This window comes from Bos indicus x Bos taurus, chromosome 17, assembly GCF_003369695.1.
Source record: "Bos indicus x Bos taurus breed Angus x Brahman F1 hybrid chromosome 17, Bos_hybrid_MaternalHap_v2.0, whole genome shotgun sequence".
NCBI classification, from domain to species: Eukaryota; Metazoa; Chordata; class Mammalia; order Artiodactyla; family Bovidae; genus Bos; species Bos indicus x Bos taurus.
The window spans coordinates 250,474-267,201 of NC_040092.1; the positions used below are offsets into that span (position 1 = coordinate 250,474).

At 63.8% G+C, this 16,728-nt stretch overlaps 1 protein-coding gene across 4 annotated transcripts in view; it reads left to right on the forward strand.

Moving 5' to 3' along the window:
- The window catches only part of TXNRD2 (thioredoxin reductase 2), a 28,055-nt gene that overhangs the window by 10,944 nt on the left and 383 nt on the right, over positions 1–16,728 (forward strand). For 3 of the 4 annotated variants that reach the window (XM_027565995.1, XM_027565998.1, XM_027565996.1), the window contains exons 9-17: positions 3,976–3,995; positions 4,597–4,688; positions 5,825–5,999; positions 12,192–12,328; positions 13,392–13,487; positions 13,707–13,799; positions 15,005–15,076; positions 15,147–15,244; positions 15,918–16,098. In XM_027565995.1, the coding sequence (XP_027421796.1) occupies positions 3,976–3,995; positions 4,597–4,688; positions 5,825–5,999; positions 12,192–12,328; positions 13,392–13,487; positions 13,707–13,799; positions 15,005–15,076; positions 15,147–15,244; positions 15,918–16,041 (907 nt within the window). In that variant the 3' untranslated portion in view covers positions 16,042–16,098. Of the gene's footprint in view, positions 1–2,559; positions 3,647–3,975; positions 3,996–4,596; positions 4,689–5,824; positions 6,000–12,191; positions 12,329–13,391; positions 13,488–13,706; positions 13,800–15,004; positions 15,077–15,146; positions 15,245–15,917; positions 16,099–16,728 lie in introns of those variants that run through there. The other variant, XM_027565997.1, reaches the window with a different exon arrangement.

A 16,728-nucleotide genomic window follows, 5' to 3' on the forward strand; every position in this document is an offset into this window, starting at 1 on the left:
GTGTCTGAGTGGCTGTGAGCCTGTGTGGCTGTGAGCAGGGCTGCCATGTGTGTCTGTGAGTGGCTGTGAGCGTGTGGCCCTGAGTGTGTGTGGCTCTGAGCAAGGCTGCCCTGCCCTGGCACTGCCCTCTGCTTTCCTCTTTCTTATGTGCCCACAGCTTTGCTGTCAGAGCTGAAATCTCATGTTGTTTACAATTGCAGATTTTTTCAGCTTGTCGTGTCTTTTAACTCCAGTAACGTACCAGTGTTTTGGGTTTTTTAAGTGTGGCTTAGGCTCTTTTATGCTTAATTGCTGTTAGATTTATTGCATGTTCAGGAGAGTCTCCCCCCCAGCAAGATGGTTTTTGACAAAAGCCCTGGATTTCCTGTGGGTCCCAGGGCCTTGGTGGGCGTCTGCAGCTTGTCTGCGTGAAGACGGGGTCCCAGGCACCCACCACGAGCGCCTGCGGTCGGCCTGGAAACTCTTCCGAGTGGGGCACCATCCTGCTCTGGCCCTGTTCCGGGTCCCGTCCGCCAGGCTTTGGACCCGCGTCGTTTTCTCGGGCGTGGGTTTCTGGGGGTGACGCAGGTCCGTGGAGGGCCGTGGAGACTGTGGTGCCATCGGCCTTCACGGCGCAGCCGCCTGGATGCTGGCTCACGGCGTGGGGCCTGTGTCCTGGCCGAGGCCACCACTGTGGCTCGGTCGCGTCTGCCCAGCGCCAGCACTCTCTGAATCTTGGTCTTTCGTTGACTCCGTTCCCGTGTGTTCGTTTTCTTTCGTTTGTTATTCCCACTTGGCCTTCTGAATGCCGAGTCCAGCCACCAAGAGGGGCCGCCGTCTGGTGCCCTCACTGCCTGCGGCTCGCCGGGGCCTGGGCACGGAAAGGTCTGGGTGCAGGGCCCCGCGTGGCCGCCCTGCTGACCACGTGCTGGGCCCGGGGCATGCGCGGCCAGGGAAGACAGCCCCAGATATCGGGGTCAGCAAAGTGTTTATTTTCTTCAGGAAAAAAAAAACCAAACCATTTAGAAGACTTTTTTTTTTTTTTTTAGCTCTTTCGTTTAGAAGGAATCTAGGTATGTTATTGTTTAAGGAAAAAAAGTGTTTGCAATGTATCAGTCACCCATTCCGTTCTGAGCATGATTTATGTGAGGAAATGGTTTTTTTAAAAAATTAAGCTGGAGATACATCCCCGAACGCTGCTTCTGTGAAACGCAGCTTTTGTGCCGAGCTGTGAATGCAAGTTGTAACAGTGTGATACGGAGGCACTGTTTACTCGCTACATTCCTGCGCGCAGTCAAAATAAGCCGGAGGGCCGACAGTAGCATTTCTGTATTTTATCAGCTCTGGCCGGGCTGGGGGCCTCCACTCACACTCCGAGGGGCTGTTTCTACCAGATTTATTTGCCTTATAAATATTCCTGGTGTTTATTTTAACTCGCCTTTAAAATGGAGCTGAAATGAATATGGGCCCGAGGGCTGCCCCCGCCCTGGAGGCCTCGCGAAGCCAGGCGGGCCATGTCCCGGGGCCCATCCAGGAGGCCAGCTGGCCAGCGGGGTGCCCAGCATGCCCAGCTTCGCCTCAGCCTGCAGCTGCGGGGCCTCCGCTGGCCAGCTCCTCCCTGTGTGGACCGCCCTCAGGGTCACCTTCATGAGACGGGGTGGCCAGCAGCCTCCACGGGTGACCCACCTGCTTTGCCCCAGGGGTCTGGGAGCCCTCTGGACAGCCCATGTCCAGCTGCTCCCGGGGCCCCTGCCTGCAGGGCCTCAGTGTTGCCTGCACTGGCGGGGTGGCCGTGGGCCCTCGCACTGTGTGGGTGCCCCCCGCCGCCCCGGGTGCGGACTGGGGCCTTCAGACCCGAGAGGCAGGTGGAGAGCTCCTTAAACTGGGGCTTCACGCCTGGGGAAGCTTTGTTGCTGCTTCCTCTGCCTCCAGATGCGAGGCGGCGGCCAGCCCGTGAGCAGGGTAAGCCTGCAGCATCTACACCTCGGCGTGCTGTGTCGGCAGCACCCAGGGGTACACGGGGGGCTGCCCAAACACACACGCAGCCGCGGGGCCCCAGGGCACAGGCATTGGAGGCCCGCCCCGCCCCCAGGGCCTGCCAGGGGCACCTGCCGGGCACCAGCCTTGGCCTCACCCGAGACAGGGTGTCCTCGGGGGCCAGCAAAGGCCACCCGCAGCTCAGACCCGCCAGCCCCCAGCTCCGGAGTCCAGCCCTGGTTTGGGTGTTTTCTCATCGAGTCCGCCTGAAGGGAGTTCTCTGGTTAAGACCTTGGATCCTGCCTTTTTCAGATAATTGTTGTTTGATAATGAATTGCTTATTTGATGAACTGGGGGCCAGGGGTGGAGTGAAAACCAACCCCGTTGAGGAGACCGAGGTGGCCATGGGCGCCAGCACACGCCCTCCCCCGGGAGTTTTCGCCCGCCCACACGTGGTCAAGGACGTGCCCTCCTGATGCACCCACTGTTGGTGGCTTGGAGCCAGCAGCCTGGGAGCGGGGCCCCATGACCTTGAGGTGGGAGTGGGACACCCAGGGCTTGGGGGGACCCTCACCCACCCCCACTCCCCACCCGCCTGTGCAGGGCTTGGGAGCATGCTCAGGAGCTGTGGAAACAAAACGTCTTTGCCAAAATCAGACCACATTGCTGCTCTGCCTGGAGCTGGGCTGTGGGCTTCAGGCTGCAGACCCCCACCAGAGTCTGCTCTGTGGAGACAGGAAGACTTGGACGGCAGGACCGCGCAGTGGGTGGTCAGTGGGCTCTCCGGGCCTGCATGGCTCAGCCGCGCAGGCCGTGGGCGCCCTGGCGGGGCACAGGACACCACCACGAGGTCTGCACGCACGCCCTTCACTGGTTCTTGCGTCGGGGCAGGATATTCAGGGCAGCCCAAGCCTTGCAGTTTCTGTCTAGAAGGAAGGCTTGTCCCTTCCCCGTTCACGTCCAGACGGAGGGAGAGAAGGCCATCTTGTGTGTACCCACGTGTGGACACGGCGTGCCTGCGTGTGCCCCGTGTGCGCGTGCCTGCGTGCATGTGCCCCGTGTGTGTCTCCATGTGTGCTCCGTGTGCGTGTGCTGCGTGTGCCTGCGTGTATGCCCCGTGTACATGTGCGTGTGTGTGCCCCGTGTGTGCATGCCTGCATACATGCCCCATGTGCATGTGCCTGCATGTGTGCTTCACATGCCGAGCTCTCCCCACTCACCCACATAGACACCCGCGGCTCCGACCCGTCCCGAGGAAGCTGAGTGCCAGCAGCTCCCCACAGGGCGCCAGCAGCAGTCCTCCCGGGACGAGCGTCTGTTTGAAATGGAATTATATCATTAGTACCTGCCGGGATCAAGCTGACATCTGCTGATCCTCCCCCGCGTCACCTCTTCTCGTTCAAAGGCTGAGGGTGATCTGACGAGCCCACCCACACTGCCTGGGCGGGGAGTCTGCGCTCAGGTTCAGTTCGGTGCACGTGTGCAAGCATGTGTGTGCACATGTGCTCAGGTGTGTGTGCACGCAGGGTGTGTAACGGGAGGTCTGCTGGGTCCTGTGGCCCCTCCCTGCTGGCCGTGCTGACTTTCCCAGCCTCTGCATGGGGGGACTTGGGGCAGGCAGGCGTGGGCCCTCCGCCCGGCCTCCGTGGCCCCGGAGCATTACTGCCCACATCCGCACCTCCCTGGTTGTCTGCAGCCTGACGTCAGGGTCCAGTGGGAGTCAAGGAGAAGCTTGCAACATCTGGGCTTGGTCCACGTCGGTCCTGCCTGCGGGCCCGTCCCCAGACACGCTGGTCTGTCACCAGCCGCCCCTCCCTCGCCACCAGGCAGTTCCCCGATCCGGCAGCTGGCTGTCACTGTGGCAGGAGCCCTGGGGGGGCTATCATCCCTCAGGGTGGCCTGTCGGACAGTTCGCGGCAGCTACCGGGCGCCCGCACAAGGCCCGGCCCTCGGAGCCCCAGGGGCAGCTCACGACCCGTGGACGTGTGACCCATGTATCTCTGTCTGTCCCTTCAACAGGTTGGTGGTCGGGGCCAGCTGTATCCTTTGCTGCATGCAGGTGATGGACAGACAGACGGCGCTGCTCACCGTCCCAAGAGCGGACGCTCGGGTCCGGCCCCCGCCCTCGCCCCTCCCGTGGGGGCTGCCCCCTGTGACCTGTAAAGGCCCACTCTGTCCTCTGTGCTCAGGGGACACTCTGAGGTTGACCTCTGAGTCTGGGGCTTCCGGGAGGCTCTTCCTGAGCCGCTCACTGGCTAGGCAGCTGGACACAGCCTTGAGGCAGGTGGTCCTCCCTGGAGACCAGCCCCCTCTGGCCAGTTCCTTCAGATGGAACAGTAAGACTGGGGGCCCGGAGGGGCGACTGCAGGGGAGACAGAGGTGTGAGGCCCGGGCGCTGGCTCCCGACCACCCCCATGTGGCCCGGGTGAGCCTCCAGGGGCGTGGAAGGCGCCTGTGCATGGAGCCCCCACCTGGCCCTCGACGTGTGTCCAAGATGGCACCGGGGGGTGGTCTCTGCAGCCAGGTCGGAGCCTCCTCTGGGCTGGTGGGGCGGGTGGGTGTGGGCTTCTGGCGGGGCGTGGGGGTCTCGCTGCCCGGCCCCAGCGTCACCATCGTTAACACTCCTTAGCCGCCTGGCAGACGTAGCCCTGGAGTGCGCGGGCCTCCTCACCGGGCTCGGCTTGGACACCACCGTCATGATACGCAGCGTGCCCCTCCGGGCCTTCGACCAGGTAATGCCGGGCCAGCGCCCCCACCCGTGTCCCTGCTGTCGTGAGGGGGCTTTCCCACCCCCCTACCTGGGCGGGGGCAGGTGTGGACTGGCACCGAGGTCTCAGTCTTTAGAAACCGGCCCTCAAGTCGAGCGAAGAGACTGTTGGCGACATAGACACCTATTGGCAGGTGGCAGCAAGGGTCAGCTCACAGCAGACACAGCGGCCAGCCCCAACCTGGGAGGGCAGTGGCCGGCAAGCATGGGCAGCCGTGCCATCCCAGCTCCCTTGCTGAGCCTCTGGGGCCCGAGGAGTGTGTCTTTCCAGGGCCAGCGTGGTGGGGAGAGAGGCCCTGGGTGACCGTCGTGGGTGACGGCAGCCCGGCCACCATAGACAGGACGGACAGGACGCCAAGCCGAGCCAGGCCCTGTAGCCGCATGGCCTCCCCGTCCACCACGCAGGCGGCCCCATGGCCTCCCAGCCTGGGGCGCGGGCACCCTTGCTGACAATGGATGTGCCCACGTGATGAGCACATGTACTTTCTTTTTAAGCCACAATCCCTTCGAAGAGATGTCACTTTAAAGCCCAGGTCTGGGTTGTCGCTGTCAGAACACCAAGTGTCTGCGCAGTGGGACGGTGGGTGGGCTCCGGGGCGATGCACCCCCCGATGTCCTGTCACCCCCTGGACAGATGCCCGAGTGCCCGCCTCTGGCACACATGTCCGGGGACGGCCTCGAGCCTCGGGCTGGATGCAGGCAGAGAGGGCCCAAGAGACAGAGGCCCGCAGGAATGAGAAGGGGGGCAGAGGTGCCCACATCTGCTCGCAGCTACCTGGCCGCCGCGCCCGGCAGAACCTGGCAGACAGAGCCCGGGGCGGGTCTCAGCCCCTTCAGGGAAGACTCGGTTCATTAATGTCTAAGAAGTGTCCAGAGGTCACACATACCCCAGGCCAGGGGCCTGGGCCCGCAAACTTGGGGGGACAGGGGCTGCCAGAAGCTCTGCCGGGTTAGTCCTCAGCTCCACAGAGAGCAGGGTCCCCAGAGCGGGGCGTGAGGCCTGCCCCCGCCCCCGGACGGCCAGCTCAGGCAGGTTGTCTCTGCAGGCCCCCCTCCCCCCAGCGCCGGGCCCTCACCCCGCACCCTCTCCACCCTCTGCAGCAAATGGCTTCGCTGGTCACCGAGCACATGGCTGGCCACGGCACCCGGATCCTACGGGGCTGCGCCCCCGAGAAGGTAGAGAAACTCCCAGGCCAGCAGCTCCGCGTCACCTGGGTGGACCTCACCTCGGACCGGAAGGACGCGGGCACCTTTGACACGGTGCTCTGGGCCATAGGTGAGGACGTGCGTGCCCTAGGGCCCAGGTGCCCCCTTCCCTGCCGTCGGGTGTCTGGACCCCTCCCTGCCCCTCCCCGCGCCCCCCCGGGCGGCAATGCAGAGAGCTCATGGGTGACCGTGTGGAACACACTCCCAGGTTTGGGCCCCCTGCACCCGGCTGACCCTGCGGAGGGCGTTGGGGCCCCTGCAGGGCTCAGGACGGCCAGCCTGGAGGGGAGAGGCCCTGAGGGCACAGCCTGGAGCCCAGAGCCGTGGCAGGCGGGCCTGCCCCAGGGGTCCCTGCACAGAGGGCGCTGGGCCCACCTGCCGGGACACCCTCCTGCCTTGGGGCCTGTGGCCTGCACGTTTGGAACCCGTTTTCCCGACCCGTCTGTGTGCACGTTACACCTAGAGGCGATCAGGGTCTTCCCTCCGTGTCTCCAGCCCGCGGGCCTCTCATCCCCCTCCCCCCGGGCCTGGCTTCTGAGTCTCTGTGCCCATCAGACCCCACATCCGGCTCCGCAGCTCTCGACGTGTCCACTGAGCCCTCAGAGGGCCTGCCTCCCGCGCTTTCCCACCCCGGCTGCCCAGGTCCCCACGTGCCCCGAGGTGGGGCTGGGGTGGGGTGTACTTCTGAGAAGCCTACTGCTTCCGAAATGCTCAGAACGGGTGGAAATCCGAAAATGAAATAAACCCCGGAGCGGTCAGCGCCTGGCTGTTGAAGCTTGACGCGAGCAGGTTTTAGGAATGAGGCAAAAGTCTGAGACACCCTGGAGCGAACTCTTGGCCAAGATTCGCTAAATTACCAGAGGAAATGTTCTTGATCGAATCGAGAGAGTAGACCTAAAAGGGGGTTTGTTTTGAACGCTGTGAAGGGTCGTCTGAGTGTTCAGACCCGGAGAGGTAAACTGATGGCTGTCGTTTTCAGCTTGGTTCTAAAGGCTGAGGGGACTGCACCCACCGCCTGCCTGGCCCCTCGCCTGCACCCCGCCCCTCCCCCCGGACCCTCGGGGTCCTCCCCGCGTCCAGACGGCCCTGGTGGGCTACAGGGTGAGGCCCTGGGAGCCTTCCCCCACCAGGAGTCCGTTTTGTTTTCTGTATTTTCAAAACTGGCATCCCCCAGACGGTCTGCTGGTGTGATTGATGCCGGGGGTGGGGGCTTTTCACAGTCCTTGGCCTCTGACCTTGCTTCCCGAGGCAGCGCTGCGGTTCCCGGCACGCCTCCCAGCCGAGGGCAAGTGCTGGCGGGGCACAGCTCGCAGCGGGTTTTGTAAACATCCAGGAGCCACGTCCCGTTTCAGCAACCGGAACGTTCTCTGCCCTTTACCTGGAGAGCCTGGAACCGGGCATTACTTCTGTGTGCGATAAAGGGTGGTCCCAGGGGTCCGAACACCATGGCCGGCCGGGAGCTGGCAGACCCTGGGTCCGCCCGGGCACCCACCAGACCCCAGGTGTCACAGATGAGAAGGGCGGGCTGCGGCTCGTGCCCGTGGACACCCGCGGACACCAGAGTGGGCTGGCCTGCAGCCTGCCAGCCTCTTCCGCGGCGCAGCCTTGATCCCCACGAGGTGGATTAAGCACATTAGCAGCTAAAGCAGTTAATTGCTGTGCAGGGGGCCGGCTCATTGTTTGTCTGTGAATCACCCGCTCACACCAGGTGTCTTAGATAACAGGCCGGGAGCTGGGGAGGAGGATTTCCTGTCTGCAGATGCGCCGATTACTGTGATGAGTGAAGACAGTCAGCCCGCCCCGCAGGCTCCGGCCGCCACAGTTAACCACTTGTGGCCTGGATCCCGGCTGGGGGGGCGGTGCGTGGAGTGGGACTGGCGAGCCCAGTGGACACCTCTGAGCAGGGACCCTTGGCTTTGCTGTGACTTCCTCTTGTTTTTAGAAACAGCCTGAGCACCTTGGCCTCGGGAAAACCCAGAGCCAAAACAGTCCCCAGCGCCCTCCCCCCTACCCCCATAATCAGCGGCCTCCAGGCAGGGCTCAGTGTCCAGGCTGGAGGAAGGCTCAGGCCAGAGGAGCCCCACCCCCGGGTGGTGAAGCAGCGGGGCGCTGTGGGCAGTCAGCCCCGAAGCCGGCGCTTTTTCTTCAGGCTTTTTCTTTGCAGCAGGCTGTTGCCATTCACCTGTGTCACGTGGAAGCCTCTGGCGTCGGGGGAAGCAAGCCCGTGGGTCCCAGCCAACTCCCTCTGGCCGACCCCCGTCCTGAAGGGCCAGCCACTCTGAGCACTGTCCCCACTCTGGTGCACACGTGGACTGCAGCCTGGGATGAAGGCTGGCCCAAGGAGACCGTGCCGGGCCCGAGGGGCCGAGGTTGGCTGCGGCCGGGGCCCGTCCAAGGCCGCCACCCGGAGGCTGGAGGTCTGAGCAGTGATGCAGCCCGCTGGGGCAGCCACCCGGCCTGCCCCTGGAACCGCGTCCTGCTGTGGCTGCAGGACACCCGAGTGGGGCTCTGTTCTCCAGGTGGGGGCCCCACCATAGCCTGACCGGGCCTCCAGCCCGGGCCCCTGCCCAGCCTCCCAGCGCCGCGCCCAGGACTGCCCGCGCGGTTTGTCCAGTCGCAGCCCGCACTCCCGTGTCACGCCCCCGCCGGCCCCGAGTCCGCCCTGGCTGAGGGATCCCCTGCGCACCAGCACCCCGTGTGCTCCAGGGAGGCCCGTCTTCCTGTGACGGGCACGTCTGCTCCTCTGCGTCCCCGGCTGCACGGAGCAGGTCACGACAGCCAGCAGGTGGTTCCCTCAGTGCCACCAGAGGAGGCTGGCCTGGCCCGGCCCACCAAGAGCTCTGTCTTGGGCGGTCAGCGCTGGATGGGGGCCGTCCAAGCTGCGAGGGTCATGAGGTCCCCCTGAGGGACTCTGGCCAGCAGGCGAGGGGCAGCCCCAAGGCAGGGGGCTGAGGTTTCAGAGCGCTCGTTTGTTGCAACCACGGCAGCAAGTCACGCATGTCCTAAGGAAGACGCTCATGGGATCATATAAACGGACACAAAGGGCCGGATCAGTCATTCTCAGGAGGAAGCCCAGCTCACTGACATGTGGCCAAAGGACACTGCGTTGTACGACTCACTGAAGAAGCGCACGTTGAACCTTCACAGCTCCCCACCCTGACAAGGAGCAGAGTGCAGAGCGAGGGGGCCGCCTGCCTGGAAGGGCCTCCCCCAGGGACCAGCTGCCAACCCCACGCCGGGGTGAGGAGTGGGCGGCCTGTGGGCTGGATAGGGTGGCGTGTGAGCCATCACTGGGGAGGACTGCCTGCCCTTGGGGAGGCCGTGGAGGATGGCATGACCGCTGCCGTTCAAGCCCAGCCCGGTCTGAGCGGACGTCCAAGCAGCCGGCCGCTGGGCCCCCCGCCCCACCCGTTCTCCGTCTCCGTCTGCCTCTGGGGCTCCGGGCCTGTTTGACGGGGAGCATGACCCCCGGCTCGGAGAACACGGGGCAGTGTGGCGGAGGCCGGGGCCCATCCGCCGTCCGTGGCCCCTGTCCAGGGCCTCCCTTCCTGCACGGTTGGTCCTGGAAGCTCGCCACCGGCATTGTCCAGCGTTATTCTCTGTGCCCGTGGCCTGGCTTACACATTCCACGTACCTTCCCACTTACGTAGACAGCGCGTCCTAGAGAATCCTGGTTTCAAGATGGACCACGGGGGCCAGCGTGGCCGCCATCTCCTGCTTCTGCCTTCAAGTTTATCTCTGTTTCTTCGGGGACCTGAGATGTGGTTTGTTAGTCTCTGCAAGGTGTGCAGTTACCATGGTTACCACAGGCCCGGGAAGAAGCACTGTTGACCTCCTGTGACCAGCCGGGCGGGGTGCAGGGGTGAGCTGCGGGCAGCGTGGCCGTGTCGGAGTGCCTGGCCCGGGTGCTGCCCGCTTTGCCTGTGGCTCATCAGCCCGGCCCAGTGTACTGGGAAGCTCAGGGCCCAGGACCTGGGGAGGAACCCAGGGGCTGATCGAGGAGCCCCTGCCTGCAGCACTGATGCCCCCCATCCCACCCGTGGGGCCCACTTCTTCCTTGCCGGAGCACGGTCCAACCCGTTCCCAGGTGCCCGCTGGGCCCCCAGGCCCCGGGCAGGATGTTGGCAGGTGGCACGTCACACTCTACAGGCTCATGGGCCTCCATCAGAGCTGGAGCGCCAGCATCGGTGTGGTCAGAGGCGGGGCCCTCCTGTCCTAGTGGGCCCGTGTCTGGTCTGCTGGAGAAGGGCGCCAGCCCTCAGCCCCTGATCCCTGGGGCCAAGCCGGAGTCATTGCTGAGAAGGAGGTTTAGCTGAGCCTGTGTTTTGACTTCCCGCGGGGACAGCAGCTGGAGACTTAAGGCTCCCCTCCCTGGCTCCACCAGCCCCTGCCGACCCCGGGGGCCTGAGCCGTGGGAGCTGTGGGATCTGTGCCTTTGAAGCCGAGCCTCCCGCCTCCGGATCCCCCGCCCAGTCCCGGGAAGACGGGGTGCCCACTGCCCCCCCCACCACCCCCACTCAAAGAGGCCTTGTCGTCTGAACGAGGCCCCAGGCTGTGAGCACACCGGCTGGCAGTGCTGGGGTGTCCGCCCAGCACTGCGCCCTCCAGGCCTCTCTCCAAGGGCGGAGTCCACAAGCTGATGGCCCCCCAGGACGGGCGGCTGTGCCTGCCAGCCCTGGACGCCTCAAGCTGGGGCTGCCGGCAGCGGGGGTCTGTCCTGGACCCTGGGCAGGATGCGGTTGAGCGCACCATCTGCCTCCTCTGGATCGGCTCACCCTCCTCGGGCATCAGGGGGACGTCCTTGCCAGGGGCTGGGGACGTGAGGCACTGCCTGTCCTTCACAGGCAGCTTCCTGGCAGGTGGGGTGACCTGGCAGGTAGAGGGCAGGGACTCCAGGAGTGTTGGGGGGGGCGCCCTGGACCAGGGAGGCCACCTGAGGGCCCCTGAGATGCCCTGACCCACCAAGGGGTGCACGCAGGGACAGGCCGGAGTTTCCGAGTTGCCCTCAGGCCTATGCCTCGAAGGCTGTGTGGCCCCATCGGGCTGTGTGTGCAGCCAAGCTGGCCCTTCGCCTGCGTCACTCTGCCACGTGACCTGGGGTCCCTGGCCCTTGGAGTGCAGCCATCAGTGGGGAGGGGCTTAGGGATCTGGTCAGGGGCTGGGGGCATGTCGCGCCTGGCTGCTGCTGCTACACAATTCTGTTGTCAGAGCCAGGCACCTTCGAAAGAAATCACAGCTCTCCCGCACAAAGTCAGCGTTATGGGGCTTGAACGTCCTCTTTGAGTGACACGTCCTCTCACTTTCTGAGACGTGACCTGCAGAGGTACAGTTCCAGGGTGGGCCCCCCAGGTCTCCCGAGCGAGTTATCTGTTACCCCAGGCACCTTTGTGGACTTCCCTGGTGGTCCAGTGGTTGAGAATCCACCTGCCGATGCGGGGGACACAGGTTCGATCCCTGGTCAAGGAACTAAATCCCTCGTGCCACAACCAAGATGCTGCGTACCGTAACTAAATATCCCACGTGCTGCAAATACAATCTGGTGCAGCCAAATAAGTAAATATTTTTGAAAAAAAAAAGTAAAAAATTAAAACAAAAAACCAATAAGCCCTTTTGGTTGTTCATCGGTTATAGGGTTTTTTTCCCACGTTTATTTTTTGAATATGTATGACTCTTAACTGTGTATAATTTAAAAAACCAAAATTGTGTCATAGGCTGTGTTTAGGATTTCTTATTCCAGACTCTGCACACACACCCCACTTCCTCCTGTTCTTGCACTGTCCTTTCGTTTTCTGTGCAGATGTGTGTGTGCGTGTACTCACACGTGCATGTGTACATAAAAAGTGTGTGTACACATTGCGTGTGTATGTGTGCAAACTGTATGGGTGTAGTGCATGTGCGTGCACATGTGCACGCACATGCACGCGCGCACCTGTGCAGCACGTGTGTACGCGTTTGCACGCGTGCGTACATGTGTGTGCAGGTGTGTGCACGCACATGCACGCGAGCACCTGTGCAACGTGTGTACACGTTTGCACGCGTGCGCACATGTACGTGCACATACGTGCGTGTATGTGTACACACGTGCGTGCAGGTGTGTGCACACACATGCGTGTGTGTGCATACATGTCTGAGGCCCTTGGCACTGTCAGTGCTTGGTGTCTCGCCAATTCTAAGTGGACTTTCTGAGAAGGGCTTTAAATAAACCCGGAATCTTGATCAGAACCTCTCATGGAAACCTTCCACCTTGCTCTGTGTCCTTCAGGCCGAGTTCCAGAAACCGCAAGTCTGAATTTGGAAAAGGCTGGTGTGCATACGAACCCCGTCACTGGGAAGATCCTCGTTGATGCCCAGGAAACCACCTCCGTCCCCCACATCTATGCCATCGGTGATGTGGCAGAGGTATGGCCGGCGCCCCCTGCTCCTTGTCCCTCTGACCCTGGCCACCCTGTCAGCCCAGTGCTGTGGACGAAGCTTCATGCATGCTCGCTGCCCTGGGGCCTGGCTGCTTAGGCAGTGCTGTGTGTTAATTAAAACACGCGTGTGTGCCCAGTCGCTAAGTCGTGTTAGACTCTGTGATCCCATGGACTGCAGCCCGCCGGGCTCCTCTGTCCATTGGGTTCCCCAGGCAAGAGTACTGGAGTGGGTTGCCATTTTCTCCTCCAGGAGATCTCCTGACCCAGGGACTGAGCCTGTGTCTCCTGCATCTCCTGCATTGGCAGGCGGGTTCTTTACCACTGAGCCACCTGGGAAGACCATTGATTAAAAGTCATGACTAAAAGTCACTCAGCGGTCAGAGGCATTCACCCCCAGGGTCCAGCAAGGGCGCCGTGGCTCAGGGAGATGTGTGTGCTGTGTGGGCCACGTGTGTGTCAGTCAGGCGGGTGCTTTCTCGCTGCCGATCCCTGTCATTTCCAGAACGTCGGTCATGGGTGTTTCCCACTGTTGTGGGGGATCAGCCCCCAGTCCCAGGCTGGCGCATGAGGGGACACTGGGCTGTGGCAGCTCTGCTCCAGGGCAGGACGCCCAGGGCAGGGGCCTCCACGGAATGCGGTCCTATCCGGGCTGTCTTGGGCTTGGCGTGCCGGACCAGCTGTGTGTCGGGGCCCACGGGTGCTCCTTGGGCCTGTCTTAGCCCGAACCCCAGCCAATGGGATCTAGTGCATGGCGGCGGGTCTCACATGGGCTTTGCTGTGGGAACGCTCTCCAAGGGCACTGGCATGAAGCAGGGTCCCGAGAGAAGCCCCCGGTGGATGTGGGAGGTGCCGCTAGTCTGGCCAGCGTGGCTGGCGTGGCCGGGCTCGTTAGCAGCCCACCCCCTCTTCCAGGGAGACTGGCAGCTCTCCAGGGTGGGACAGAGGGGAGCACGCAAGAGCAACAGAGGCAACCTGCATCTGGGGGGTCTCGGGAAGGTGGCGCCCCCACCATGAGCCGTGCTGGAGTAACCCGTGCTCCCTGCTTCCAGGGGCGGCCGGAGCTGACGCCCACGGCCATCATGGCCGGGCGGCTCCTGGCCCAGCGGCTGAGCGGCCGGACCTCAGACCTGATGGACTACAGCAGCGTGAGTACCTTTGCTCGCCACAGCCACGCCCAGCCTGCGCAAGGCTACAGCTCGTTCTGGGGGCATGTGCGTGTGTGTGAGCGTGTGAGTGTGAGCGTGTGTGTGTGTGCGAGCGTGTGCGTGTGTGCAAGCATGCATGCGTGACCGGACACTCACTGTCCCTGGGGGGTCTTCGCCCTGGGCCCCCAGGAGCCTGCCTGATGCAGGCCTGCCCTCCAGGTCCCCACGACTGTCTTCACCCCGCTGGAGTACGGCTGCGTGGGGCTGTCAGAGGAGGCAGCCGTGGCTCGCCATGGAGAAGAGCACGTGGAGGTGAGTCCAGGCCCGGGGGTGGGGTGCAGCATGCAGGCCCCCGTGGCCCCCACCCCGGTGACGGCCGCCCCCACAGACGCCGGAGGGCAAGCGGGAATATTGGAGCCTTGCATCCCGGGGCCTGAGGCTCGGCAGGGCGGCATGGGGCCCCACACAACAGGTGTGACAGGTTGGGGATGTCGGCAGGCATGGCAGGGACCAGGGGGGCCTTGGAGCAGCGGCCCCCTCAGTGGGGTATGTGTCTCCCTCCATCTGGAAAGTCTCCTCCTGCCCTCTGCCCGCCTCCCCCGCTGCCCTCCTGCCCACTTCTTGTCCTCACGGGCCTCTGCCAGCCCAGCATGGGCGTCACCCGGAGGGAGGGCTTGGTCACCAGACGGGTGCCTCTGGGGTCTGCTTTGGCTGCAGCTTGGAGGCGGGCCGGGAGCCACTGGACCCCACGTGGCCACCAGCATGGCCAGCTTCCCTCTGGGAGCGAGCCCTGGGCTCCAGGGCCTGCCCCGTCCTCCATCAACTGTGCTTTATTTGCTATTTTTGTTTAATTCATCACAAGGGCCCTGGGACGTGTGTCGTGGCATTCCGTGATGTTGTTTTATGTTTCACAATGTTGAATGGCCAAATGCCCTTTGTTTGTTTTCTTTTCAATCCTGTCTTCGTTAGAACAATATTCTCTGAAGCTGCATTAATTAATAATGGCTGTGCAGCACATGTGAGCGCCCTGCTCATTTTTTACGCAGCCGCAGCCCCAACCCCGCTGTCGGCCCTTCTCGGGCGCTGAAAGCCTTTGTCCGGCAGTCGGTGGGGGCTGTGCCTGCCCCCCTGCTGGCTGGAGTGAGGGCCTGGAGAGCACTGGGGGCCCCAGGGAGACGGGACAGGCAGCCGGCCCCCCTCCAGTGCTAGCCTGGGCAGCGTCCGCCTGGGTGGTGCCCAGGCCTGCTCTGCGCCCCGGGCTCTGAGGCAGGTCAGAGGGCAGCCTGCCTCGCTGCCGCAGCTCTCCAGAGTCTTGGGCCTGGCCACAGGCTGCGGTGCCCAGGGGCGCAGGCTGCCTCCAGGCCAGCGGGGCCTTGTCCTCAGCCCGGATCGAAGCCTACAGGCCCAGTGGGTGGTTGCGGCTCCCCTGCCGCACCCACAGCCTGACCAGCTCGAGGAGATCCCGGGGCTTGTTGTGCTGCAGCCACTGAACCGGGAATCCCTGTCTTGGTGCCCAGGTTTACCACGCGTTCTATAAACCACTGGAGTTCACTGTCCCCCAGCGGGATGCATCTCAGTGCTACATAAAGGTGAGCGTCCCTATGGGCCTGGCCTGGGCACACGGGCCCCTGCCACCCCTACTGACCATGTGCCTTTCAGATGGTGTGTCTGCGGGAGCCCCCACAGCTGGTGCTGGGCCTGCACTTCCTCGGCCCCAACGCAGGCGAAGTTATTCAGGGATTTGCCCTGGGGATCAAGTGAGTCCACAGGAATGTCAGCTGATACGCCACTCGCAGGCCGCTGGGCTGTCGAGTTTGCTGTGTCAGGCCACTCGTCCGTGGAGTGGTGTTTTCAGACAGCATCCACCCGACGGGCCAGGTCCAGTCACCTGGGGTGTGGCCATGTTCATCTCTGGGACAGGCTTGTGTCCTCGACTGGCCAAGGGGTCCCTGTGGGTCTTCTCTCCTCAGAATGCGTGCCCAGGCGGTCGGGAGCAGCTTGGCATCGCATGTACCGGGAGGGCCGCCTAGCGGGCACACATCCTCTGGGGCCAGACCTGCAGTGGGGTCCCGGGATCTGTGCTGTGGCCGCTCCGGCAGGGCTGGGAGTGAAGGGGCCGGGCAGCTGGTGAGGGCTGTCAGAGGCAGTATGGCACAGGGGAGCGGGCTGGACTCATGGAGGGCCGTGTGGGCCTGGGGGCAGCAGGGGGCAGTAGGGGGCCAGGCCGGCAGGTGGGAGGTGGAGATGGCAGGTGTTCCTGGCTGCCGGCTGTAGAAGAGGGTGGGGGCCGGGGCTGGAGGGCAGTGAGGAGACTGACTTCCGGGCCCTCCCCCAAGTCCTGCCATTGGTGACTTCTCCGGGGGGGCGGGTGGGTGTACAAACATTGCCTCCCTGCACTAACTCACCCTCCACCCCCGTCCCGGCGTGCAGGTGTGGGGCCTCCTACCAGCAGCTGATGCGGACAGTGGGCATCCACCCCACCTGTGCGGAGGAGGTGGCCAAGCTCCGCATCTCCAAGCGCTCTGGCCTGGACCCCACAGTAACCGGCTGCTGAGGCTAGGCGGCCATCCACAGCCCAGGGCGCTCGGCCCACTGCTGCCCCCATGGCCAGGTGTGCGTGAGGGGCCGGTCCTGTGTTTGAGGGGGGCTGGGTGCCACCGCCAACTGCTCTCCAGCTGCAGGTGACCTCAGGCAAGTGGGCCCTGCGCCCGGGCCACTGTGGCCAGACAAACAGCTGAGAAGGGAGGCCGTTGAGGGCCCCACCTCCACTGGACCCTCCAGACCCCGGCCTGACTGCTGCCAAGCAGGGTGTCTGGAGGCCAGGTGCGCATGCGGCCTGTCCCCGGGGGCGGGGCGGGGACACAGGGTGGGGAAGCGGCCTCCCCCGCCCCGCCTGCCCCGCCCAGGGCTGCCAAGTCCCTTCCCTCTGCTCAGAAAGCGGACTCTCAGTCTGGCTGTGTTAGGCTTGGCACAGCCAGCCGGGTGGGCAGCCGGAAGCCCTGGTGTGCCGTTGGTCCTGAGCCTCTGCTTGGAGGAAACCCCTTCTTGCCCCTGGCCTACAGGGTGCCTGTGGTCCGGGCCTTTCTGCCTGTCAGCTGGAGGGGCTTCACCCGGCCCTCACCCCCTCCTGGGTTGGGGTCCCCAGGGCCCCGGGGGGCTGTGGACAGAGCAGTGAGCGCCCAGAAGATGCCTGCAGGCATCTGATGCGTCAGGCTGAGCCGTGGCCGAGGGTTAGCGGGCC